Source organism: Colobus angolensis, unplaced genomic scaffold (assembly GCF_000951035.1).
Source record: "Colobus angolensis palliatus isolate OR3802 unplaced genomic scaffold, Cang.pa_1.0 Scaffold107, whole genome shotgun sequence".
NCBI lineage: Eukaryota > Metazoa > Chordata > Mammalia > Primates > Cercopithecidae > Colobus > Colobus angolensis.
The window spans coordinates 885,426-897,296 of NW_012111697.1; the positions used below are offsets into that span (position 1 = coordinate 885,426).

Genomic DNA, 11,871 nt, shown 5'->3' on the forward strand with positions numbered 1-11,871 from the left:
CCTCAGTTCTTGAAGACTATTGGTTCATTGTGTATCCAGTGCTTCTGCCATGTGGCTAAAGTTTCACCTCCCTGCTGTCAATTTTTTTTTTTTTTTTAGATGGAGTCTCACTCTGTCGCCCAGGCTGGAGTGCAGTGGCTTAATCTTGGCTCACTGCAACCTCGCCTCCTGGGTTCAAGTGATTCTCCTATCTCAGCCTCCTGAGTAGCTGGGATTACAGGCATCCACCATCATGCCTAGCTAATTTTTGTATTTTTAGTAGAGATGGGGTTTCACAATGTTGGCCAGGTTGGTCTTAAACTCCTGACCTCAAGTGATCCGCCTCCCTCGGCCTCCCAAAGTGCAAATCCTACTGTCATTTTTACAATTTTATCTATTCTGTGAGACTGAGTCTTGCTCTGTCACCCAGGCTGGAGTGCAGTGTCATGATCTCAGCTCACGGCAACCTCCACCTCCCAGGTTCAAGCAATTCTCCTCCCTCAGCCTCGCGGGTAGCTGGGACTACATGTGTGATACCACACCTGGCTAAGTTTTGTATTTTTAGTAGAGACGGGGTTTCACCATGTGGCCAGGCTGGTCTTGAACTCCTGACCTCAAGTAATCCACCCGCCTCAGCCTCCCAAAGTGCTGGGATTATAGGCGTGAGCCACCACGCCCGGCCAACCACTCTGTTTCTTAAGTTTCTGCTGAAGACTCTTGACCTTCACTTTCAACCCGTGCTTTTCCCTTCTGATTGCAAAAATGCTTGCAGGTTGAAGATCTTCACACCATCTGCACTTTATCTTATATTTGGTGCATATTTGGTTTCAGTTGGGGAGGGTAAAATGCTTCCCTCCACCCTTCTGGGTTCTTTGGTTGGGCTTCAAATTGAGACCAGTGGGAGGAAAACTGTTTTAATTATGTGTATATGCAACAGAGTCCCACAAAACAAGAGACTTGAAGAAGGGCCAGATGACTAAACCCTGTATAGCATTCTGAGCTATATAAGGATTAGGGGTTTGGGGCTTCTGGGGCAGGTAGGGACTAGTAATGGAATGGTGAGGCTCAGAGGAAATGCATGGCAAATAAAGGTCGTCTTGTTATGCAGATATAAGTCTCTCAGGTAATAAAAGTTGTCTCTTCCTGGTACAGATACTTGTACTAATGTAGATTTCCTTCATGACATAAATTTATTTTGCAAAGGGCAGCTTTTCAGAGATATACCTGTTGTGTTTGCAGTTTCTCAGAATAACCAGCTCAAAATATTCCAAATAAGTATAATTTGGGGTAATATATATCTGGTCTCCTACAGTCGTATTTTGGGGGTGCTGTGTCCTGAGCCCCAATATTTCCTTCTCCTGTGATGGTTTGTATTTGAGACAGGGTCTCTTGTTCCCAGGCTGGAGTGCAATGGCGTGATCATGGCTCACTCCAGCCTTGACCTCTTGGGCTCAAGGGATCCTCCCATTTCAGCCTCTCAAAGTGCTGAGTCTGCAGGCGTGAGCCATTGCACCTGGCCTCCTGTGACGGTTTTAAAGATGTCTTTAATCCCATAGTGTCAGTCTGCACAGCCTCCGGGCTGCCCAGCTGGGCGCCTTGTTCTCTAATTCACTGTCCTCATGACAGAGGCAGGGTCTTGGGCACACATTCAGGCAGAGGCTGAATCTTCCTCTACCACTGAAAGCTTGTTCCAGACCTGCCTTCAAGTTTTCACTTTCTCCTATTCATGAAGTTCATTTGGTCATATATTCCCTCCCACTGCTGCTGACAGTAGCATTTGGGGATTTGGAGGGGGACCCAAAAGACAGAAATAACTGGCAGAAATAACTACAACAGACAGAAGAGTTGTTTGTTCCCTTACTGCCTGAATTCCAACCAGAAGAACTTGTGATGAGTTAGCGACGTGCAAAGCCTTTCAACGTCAGGGCCGTGCTGTCCAGCCATAAAACAATTAGCAAGGAAAGCATAAACATAATTTCAAAACACTTATCTAGGAACAATCTATATATATCCAACAACTACTGGAATAGTACAATTCTGCCTTCGAACTTTGTCCATCATTTTTCTGTGTTCCAAGTAATATGGTTTTTCATGAAATAACCTGCCTGGGGAAGCCAGTGCAGTTGCAGCATGCTGTCAAAACACGACTTCCCATCCCGCTCCCTTCCCCACTGACCTTGTCACTATTCATGGTTGCTGCCCCTTTTCTCAACTACGGTGGCCACGCATGATGAAAGTTGTGATCGCTGCTGAGGTTGGGGAAAGAGGGTTCTGTGTCATCAAACATCTTTAATAAAGGATTACTAGGCCGGGCGTGGTGGCTCACGCCTGTAATCCCAACACTTTGGGAGGCCGAGGCGAGCAGATCACGATGTCAGGAGATCGAGACCATCCTGGCTAACACAATGAAACCCCGTCTCTACTAAAAATACAAAAATTAGCCGGGCGAGGTGGCGGGTGCCTGTAGTCCCAGCTACTCAGGAGGCTGAGGCAGGAGAATGGCATGAACCCGGGAGGCGGAGCTTGCAGTGAGCCGAGATCGCGCCACTGCACTCTGGCCTGGGCGACAGAGCAAGACTCTTGTTTCGAAAAAAAAAAAAAAAAAGAGAAAAAAAGAGTTACTATTTTGTTGGGCCGGGTGCTGTGGTTGTGCACCTGTAATCACAGCACTTTGCGAGGCTGAGGCAGGGGGATTGCTTGAGGCCAGGAGTTTGAGACCAGCCCAGGCAACACAGCAAGCCTGTCTTTACGAAAAGAATTTAAAAATATTATCCAGGCGTGATGGTGTGCACCTATAGTCCCAGCTACTCTTGGGAGGCTGGGGTGGAAGGACTGCTTGAGTCCAGGAGTTCAAGGCTGCAGTGAGCTATGATCATGCCACTGGACTCCAGTCTGGGTGACAGATGGAGACTCTAACATAGGGAGTTACCATTTTTCGTAATCTTGTTTCTGTCTGCCCAGCATCCGCAACTTGGGGGAACTGTCCCTTTCTGTGGGGCACTGGTGGGCTACCAACCAAAGGACCTCACTTCTCTGGTCACACGGGAGGGCTCAGGACATCAGGTCAGCCAAGAAGCCATTGTCTCAGGATTTACTACCTGAGTGAAGCACAGGGTAGGCTGATGGTGTTCAACTACTCCCAACTACTGAGACCCCCGCCCCAAGGCTATTCTGGCTTCTGTCCTTCTCAAAACATGGTGGAAGCCACTAAGTGTACATTTCCAAAATATTTCCTTCTTTCCCTTAACATTGGGCAGTATAGTTTCTGTTGCTTGCAACCCAGCCCTGGTATGCTACATATACTACACACAGACCCTTCACTTTCAAAGAATTATTGTTTAATGAAATACTCAGGACCCTCCTGACCAGGTGAAATAGATGCTCCAGGCTCCTGATGACCCGAGGTGGCAATGCTCTCACCTCAGTGCACTCTTCCTGTCTCACCTATACCCATCTATACCCTCTGTAGAGTGCTGATACACAGGTGGACTGGGGAACAAGGGGATGGGGGCCCGGAGCACCCAGCACAGACGCGGGGAGCCAGCCTGGGTCCTCAGCAGCAGGTGGCATGCCCAGTTCCAGGAAGCAGCCTCATGCACTCTGTAGATTTGACGTCTCCGTAGCCCAGCCTGGGTCCTCACTACCTCTGTCCTGTTGTTTGCAGACACTGGGCCTGCAAAGCAGCCAAGCAGGGCCCTGCAGGTGAATATCAACTTCAAAACCACCCATCTCCTTTCCCCCAACACCTTCCCACCCAGCCCACCCCTAGTCAAAAATGAGGAAAAGAGCCGAGCCTGAGGCTGGGCGTGGTGGCTCACACCTGTAATCCTAGCACTTTGGGAGGTCGAGGTGGGCAGATCACTTGAGGTCAGGAGTTCGAGACCAGCCTGGCGACATGGCAAAACCCTGTCTCTAGTAAAAATAAAAAAATTAGATGAGCACGGTGAGACACACCCTGTAATCCCAGCTATTCCGGAGGCTGAGGTGGAAGAATTGCTTGAACCTAGGAGGCGGAGGTTGCAGTGAGCCGCGCTCTCTACTACACTACAGCCTGGGTGACAGAGTGAGACTCTGTCTCAATTGAAAAAAAAAAAAAAAAAAAGCGGAGTCTGGGAGGCTGGGAGGGCAGCAGGTTTCCTGCCCAGCTTTGGGGCCATGGACTCACACCTTGAGAAAACCAAGAGAGAGACCCAGCAAGCTGCACCCATCCCCTCTCCCACTCCTGGCTGCAGCCACTCCTTAGCTGTGGACCCCCGCTTAGCTGTGACCCAGCAGAGAGGTGCCACAAACCTGGGCACACTGAGCCCTCCCCATGCCGCCCAGCCAAGTCGTGAGTGGATGATGTTTCCAGTCTTACTCGAGAATTCAGATGTCAGCCCAGCCCCATCCCAAGAGGCTCAGGCTTCTGCTGTGGGATCTGTATCCGGCTCAAGCCCTCCCTGCTGGAAGAGCTGCCTGGGCCCAGGGAGGGCTCTCCTGAGCCACACACACTGGGGACTGTGCCTTTCACTCCCGCCGACGATACAGGTAGGGGAGGGGGTGAGGAGCCAGTGACAGCTGCGCTCCAGAGGCCAAACGTTAGGCCACCCTTGGCCTTAAATCTCTTTCCTCCCAACACAGTTACTGACACCACCAGCAAGCGCTGATGAGGGTGCGGAGCAAGTGGGACTCGCGCAGAGCTTGGTGGTGGGAAAGGAAAATGACACAAACTCTCAGGAAGCAGGCCTGGGTGTTCTTTCTTTTTTAATTGTCTATGTAACAAAATTCACTGTTGTCACTGTTTTCCAGCATACAGTTCAGTGGCATTAAGGGCATTCAGGACAGCTCTCGTGACAGACTCACACCCACGCGCACACCTGGTGCCCCAGCCTGCTTTCTCCACTGTCTCCATTTCCCCAGGGATGCTTTTACTTTTCATTTTATTATTTTTGAGACAAGATCTCACCTGGTTGCCCAGGCTGGAGTGCAGTGGCATGATCATGGCTCACTGCAGCCTCAACCTCCCGGGCTCAAGTGATCCTCCCACCTTGGCCTTCTGAGTAGCTGAAACCATAGGCGCCATCAACATGCCCAGGGCTGCTTTTAAAAAATGGCAAAGCCAGCAAGGCTAACTCGAGTGCCTGGGTCATGTTCTACAGCTGCTTGAACAGGAATCTTCCAGTGCCGTATGAAGCCTCACAGGACCAAGAAAGAGAAGGGTTTCCTGCTGAGACCGGACACTTGCAGAGTGAAGGGAGGAGCCCCTCCCAGCAGACCCAGTTCTCCTCCATGCAGTCCGGCCTCATTTCCTGCCCAACCTCTGGCCAAACCCCCTCCTGCTGCTCTGAGTGCCTGCTGTGCTCCCGAGGGCCCTCTCCACCCTTCTGTAGCTTCTGAAACCCTGTCCACTCTGCAAGGGCCAGGGCGTGCCAGTTCCTCCCAGAAGCACGCCAATGTTTCTGTCCTTTCCTGGAACCTCACAAGCACCCTGGGTGCCTCTCTGCCTTGCCTGCCCCTCCCTCCTTGGCATCCTGGACTCGTGGCTTCTCTGCCCATTTCCTATGGCACCCAGCAGGAGGCTGGGCAGAAGATAGGGTCTGTGGGACGCCTGCCCTTGCCCTGGTCACAGTGCCATCCAGGAGTCCCCACACTTGCAAAGTACGTTTGCACTGTGTGAAAAACTTAAAGCAGAAACGTAAGAACAAATCTGGACACTTCTCAAAAGAATAAAATGTTTTCATAAAAGGCAGAAAGACAGGGATGTCAACAGTGGTTCTCTGGGTCATGATGGCGGCAGCTGCGTTCCTGCTGACAAGCACCCCTTCCCCGCACAGCCACGCTGGGCTGCCGCCGCCTGTCAGCCTGTCTACAGGAGGCTGCAGAGTGGCCGTAAATGCCTTTGAAATAGCATCACAGTTATTTGTTAGGTCATCTCCTAGGGAGATGATACACAGTTTTCAAGCCCGGCGAGTCTTTCTATCACTTGTAAAATAAAAGTAAATTACAATGATTCAGCTGTTGAACAAGCTTATAGAGTCATAAAAGAACTATGACTTTCTATCTCACCCTTCCGTCTGGCAATCAAAGATCACATGTAGAACTTCTACACGTGACTGAGGACCAGTACTGGGGCCTCCTTCCCACCTGAAACAAGGCGGGACTTCACCGCGAGGGGCTCTGAAAAGGAGATACTGTAGGGTGCCACCCCTGAGTCCCACAGTTAGGGTCCTTTGTAGCCCAATGTCCCCAAGTCCCTCCAGCATACCAGGGACTGAATGGTCCTGAGCGGCTGGGGTAATTTTCCTGAGGAGGTGGCACTCATCTAACACACACAGGACAGAACCATGGCCTCCTGGTATGTTTCTTGGTGGGGGCAGTGGGGCAGGGGCTCTACCTTAGCTCAAAGCCAGGGCTCTCATTACCTGGGTGGGAGGCTGTGTGGCTTCAGAATAAATTACCTTCCCAGACCAGGCGCGGTGGCTCATACCTATAATCCCAACACTTTGGGAGGCCCAGCAGGAGTACTGCTTGAGGCTAGAAGTTTAAGACCAGCTTGGGCAACATAGCAAGACCCCATCTCTAAAAAAAAAAAAAAAAAAAAAAAATTTTTTTGAGACAAAGTCTCGTTCTTGTTGCCCAGGCTGGGGTGCAATGGTGTGATCTTGTTTCACTGCATCCTCCGCCTTCCAGGTTCAAGCAATTCTCCTGCCTCAGCCTCCCAAGTAGCTGGGATTACAGGCGCCCACCACCACACCCAGCTAATTTTTGTATTTTTAGTAGAGACAGGGTTTCACCACTGTTGGCCAGGCTGGTCTCGAACTCTGGCCTCAGGTGATCCGCCTGCCTCGACCTCCCAAAGTGCTGGGATTACAGGAGTGAGCCACCATGCCTGTCCTACAAAAATTCTTTTTACAAAATTAGCCAGGCATGTTAGTGTATGACTGTCATCTCACCTACTCAGGAGGCTGAGATGTGAGGATCGCTTGAGCCTGGAGGTCAAGGCTCTGGTGATTGCACCACTGCATTCCAGCCTGGGTAACAGAGTGAGACCCTGTCTCAAAACAAACAAACAAAAATAACAGCTAAACAAAAGAGAATAAAGTACCTGCTTAGGAAGATAGAGAAGGGCTAGCGGAGAAGGCAGAAAAGGTTTGTACAACTTAGAGGGCATGAACAGTAGCACCTTGTTTTGTTTTTACCAAACAAGCAAAGTCCCCCAGAGCTCATGCACAGCTATCATCAGGGCCACTGCCATGGCCTGGCTCCTCGAGTGACACTTCCCCAAATGACGCGTGGCCCGAGGGCCCAGCTGCCTGCCTGATCCCTCCAGCGCTTCCCAGCTGCAGATCTCGGAGCTGGAAGACAGGCCCGCTCAGCAGGCTGCCTACTCACCAGAGCAGTGGGTGTCACAGAGCTCATCTCAGTGGCAATGTGGCCAGAGAACATGCCCTGGCTAAAACATACTTCAGCAGCACATTATTAAAATAAAGCACAATGGGCCAGGTTCACTGGCTCACACATGTCACTCCAGCACTTTGGGAGGCCAAGGCAGGAGGACAGCTTGAGGCCTGGAGTTCAAGACCAGCTTGAGCAACATAGCAAGACCTCATCTCAACAAAAAAGAAAAAAATTAGCTGGGCCTGGCGGTGCACACCTGAGGTCCCAGCTACTCAGGAGGCTGAAGCAGAAGGATCTCAAACGTGTTTGAGGCTGCCATGAGCTATGATTGCACCACTGTACTCTAGCCTGGGCAGCAGAGTGAGACCCGAGCTCTAAAAAAATAAAAATAAAAATAAAAATTTAAAAATAAAGCAAAATGTTATCAACGGATTAAACTATGAGACCATTTATTTCTTCCCTGCCCCGCAGCGCTCAGTGGGCTTACGCAGCTCTGGCTGCCACCGTGGGCTGCCCTCCAGGGAAGGCCTGTGTGAGGCAGACCTTTCAGGCCAGAGGAGCCTACACCACGGGCTCCTGCAGATTCTGGCAGGTGGGGGCAGGAGTCTTCAGGTCACAGGAGCGGACATCACAGCCATCCAGCAGGTCTGCCTGAGAGACGCCATTGAAGCTGGGGGCCACCAGAGCTCTGGGGGTGTCCCGCACGCCTGTCCTCGCGAGTGTGTCCTGGAGAAGTTCTTGGATTCTTCGGTTTTCCCTGAAGGTAGATTCCCAAATAACTTCAAGTTCACCTTCCATTTCTCTGAGGGAAAGAAATTTAAAATGGCACACTTTTAAAAACAGTATAGAGCCCATATAAATCCCAAAGTAGGAAGAACTCAAAACAGAAGAATGCTAATGGCAGGGGACAGAGCCCTGGGTGCCTGAGTTCTGAAGCAAGAGCTCAGTGTGGACTGAAGCGGCTGGTGCCCTGGGAACGGGGAGCAGCAGGACAGCACAGGCTGGGGCTCAGTGTGGACTGAAGCGGCCAGTGCCCTGGGAACGGGGAGCAGCAGGAGAGCACAGGCTGGGGCTCAGTGTGGAACGAAGCAGCTGGTGCCCTGGGAACGGGGAGCAGCAGGATGGCACTGGCTACACAGGCATTTCTCTTCCCTCTATGTTCTGCCCTTGACTTTGGCATCAGTGCAATCCCTGTTTTCTCTCAATAATGAACTTGGGTATGTCGAATAAGGAACTGTAGGAACTGCAGGGCTGGCCTTGGCCAGCCAGATGCTCTAGCACGATGGCCTGGCCGCAGGCACCCACACAGCCCCTCCTGTGTCCCCTCTGCTTGTCCACTGTGACCTGGCCAGCACTCAGTGACCTTCCACAGGTCTTGCGCTCCATACAGCCCAGAGCTAAGAGCGAGTCAGGGGGTGAGGAGGGGGACCTGAGGAGATAGACTCATTGCCAAGATGGAGAAGACTGGCCTGGCCCATGTGCCGGGATGGGGAGGCCCTGAGGGGCCCAGGCTTGTGAGGCTGGAAAGAGCCACAGGGCAGCATTTCTAGAACCAGGATGCAGTGCCCTGTGGTGTGCTGGGGAGACAGGACAGATGAAGGTGGCCACGTCCCCACAGGGCCACAGTCCACTGGGAACAGACCAGGATACCAGCCACACCTCACAAGGTGCTGAGCCCCACTGGGAAGTATGGCCAGGCTGGAGAGGCCAGCTCCTTCCCGGACACTGCCAGATGGTTCCGGAAAATGTTGGAAACTGGATTCGCAGGTGGACTTCACACCACGGCTTAAAGAGCAGGACAGTGAAGTTCAGGGAGGCCAGTGATGTGCCCACTTGGCCAGAGTCACTTTTCTTGTGAACGTTCCTTCCTTCCAAGGCCCCTGATGCCCACTGTGTGGTGAGAACAACTTAATTAAACTATGTCTAAAAAAGCCCCAGCCTGGGCAACATGTGAGGCCTCATCTCTACAAAAAACTTAAAAATCAGCTAGGCCCACGTGGTGGCATGCACCTGTATTCCCAGCTACTCGGGAGGCTGAGGCAGAAGGATCACTTGAGCCCAGAAATTTGAGGCTGCAATGAGCTGAGATTGTGCCACTGTACTTTAGCCCAGGCAACAGAGCAAGACCTTGTATTAAAAAAAAAAAAAAAAAAAAAATCCCCAGACTTTGGTTTTCTGAAGATACTTGGTAAATTAAAGCAATCATGTTTAAATGTATGGTTGAATTTGAAAGAAAGAATAGGCAGTCTCTAAGGGCAGAAAAAATGAAGCCTAAACTGAAACCAAAGAGGAAGACAAAGTATCAGTTGCTTTGAGGACAAAAGTCAGTGCCAAACCCTGGATGTTTGTAGACTGACAGATCATGCAGATCAAGAGTGACAGAAAATCTCAGGGCCTACTCTTGTCCAAGTTTCTCTTCCTACTAGAAGCGCTGTGAAGGTAGGTAAGTGGAGGATGTAAAGAACCCTCAAAGAAAGGAGGGGTGGGTGGGAGACCTGCAGATCTTCAAAGGAAACCTGTTCTGAAAGGCCAGGCATCTCCTGGGGACTAGAGCCACCGGCCTGCTCTCAAACGGATCTGGAGTGTGAGTCTACACTGTTCCCCATGAGTGGGGATCCCCAGGCCCTGACTGCAGTGAATGGAGAGTTGTAAAAAGTTGGGCACAGTGGCTCATGCTTGTAATCCCTGCTACTCGGGAAACTAAGGCAGGAGGATGGCTTGAGCCCAGGAGTTTGAGGCCGCAGTAAGCTATGATCACACCACTGCACTCCAGTCTGGGCAACAGGGTCAGACCCTGTCTGTAAGTAGTAGTAATAATAATAATAATAGCAATAACAGAAATAAAATACCTCATCAAAAATTAATAAAATCTCTCAAGAAAATGAAACAAAACTGGCTCATGCCTATAATCCCAGCTATACTCAGGAGGCTGAGGTGGGAGAACCGCTTGTATCTGGGAGGTGGAGGTTGCAGTGAGCCGAGATCGTGCCACTGCACTCCAGCCTGGGCAACAGGGAAATGCTGTCTCAAAAAAATCAAATAAAATAAGAAAATGAGACAAAATAAAAATATCAGCGAGATGGAAGGCAGCAGAAAAAAAGAGAAAGGCAATTAGAGGTGTGCATTCATTCCGGGAGTCCAATTCAAACGAGGAATTTTTAAAAGAATAAAGAAAACGAGGAGCGAATAAAACTCAAGACCAGTATTCCATTCAGATAAGAGTAAAATGTAGAAACAAAATTAAACAACGGAACAAATAAAACAGGCCCAGAGGGTTTTAGCAGAACCCTCAATCAAACATTCAGACATCCCCGCGGGCCATGGCGCAGGGCGGACACCCCACCTGTTCTGCTGCAGCGCCTGGTCCAGCACCTCCTGCTTGTCCTTCAGCACCTGGTGCAGGTGCCGCATCTCCTGCCGGTACTGGGCTGTCTTGCCGGCGAAGTCCTCCTGCTGCTCCAGCAGACGGTGACTGATGTCCCCCAGCTTCAGTGCTGCCTGCTTCTTGTAGCCCTGGTCGGCAGAAGGACTCTGTGAGTGAAGAGCCGCTGCCAGGCCAGGGTGGACAGTGCCTCCTGGCTGCGCTCCCTACCCACTCCTTGTGTGTCAGGGCCTTTTAAATCTAGTAACCCCAGATAAGCTTGATCTGGGAGGGCAAGTCTGGATGATAAAAGTCATAAAAAGTGATAAAAGAATTTCAGGTATAATAAAACCAAATTTTAATGTATATAAATCCTGGTTCTTTATATGCTATAAATAATGAAAACATAAAATATCACCATTGGGCACAGTGATTCATGCTTGTAATCTCAGCACTATTAGAGGCTGAGGCAAGCAGATCACTTGAGGTCAGGAGTTCAAGACCAGCCTGGCCAACATGGTGAAACCCTGTCTCTATTAAAAATACAAAAATTAGCCAGGAGTTGTGGCACATGCCTGTAGTCCCAGTTACTTGTGAGGCAGAGGTGGGAGGATAACTTGAACCCAAGAGGCAGAGGCTGCAGTGAGTGTGATCGCGTCACTGCACTGTCTAGCCTGGGCGACACAGGGAGACCCTGTCTCAAAAAAAAAAAAAAAAATCACCATCCCATCACAGAACAAACTGGATGTTCTTGCAAAACAACTGTATTTTTTCCAGGACAACTTTTATCCCTGCATCAACTGGTAGCCTAAGAACTAATGCTGCCACTGCTCAGCACTCTTTCACCTTGACAAGAAAGCCTCATCGAAGAATCCAACAAGGGCTGTCAGTCTCTGTCACCAAACAGACAGCTGAGATGAAAGCCCGTCATTTACTTTCCTTCTTTCAGTTTTACTGTATAGTACTGAAGGTTCTGAATTGTCCTCTGAGCATTTCTAAAATTCTTCTCACAGAGAGTCTGACACGTAGTCCCATAGACTCGTTTTTTTTATAAGAAACTCTGGGCCGGGCGTGGTGGCTCAAGCCTGTAATCCCAGCACTTTGGGAGGCCGAGATGGGCGGATCACGAGGTCAGGAGATCGAGACCATCCTGG

General features: G+C 50.4%; 1 protein-coding gene across 1 annotated transcript in view; it reads right to left on the reverse strand.

The window, feature by feature from the left end:
• Positions 1-7,777: 7,777 nt before the first annotated feature.
• CEP89 (centrosomal protein 89kDa) overlaps positions 7,778-11,871 on the reverse strand; it is a 111,422-nt gene continuing 107,328 nt past the window's right edge. The window contains exons 18-19 of the mRNA XM_011947333.1: positions 10,700-10,869; positions 7,778-8,158 (exon numbers count right to left, since the gene is read on the reverse strand). Of these exons, the coding sequence (XP_011802723.1) occupies positions 7,918-8,158; positions 10,700-10,869 (411 nt within the window). The 3' untranslated portion in view covers positions 7,778-7,917. The remainder of the gene's footprint in view (positions 8,159-10,699; positions 10,870-11,871) is intronic.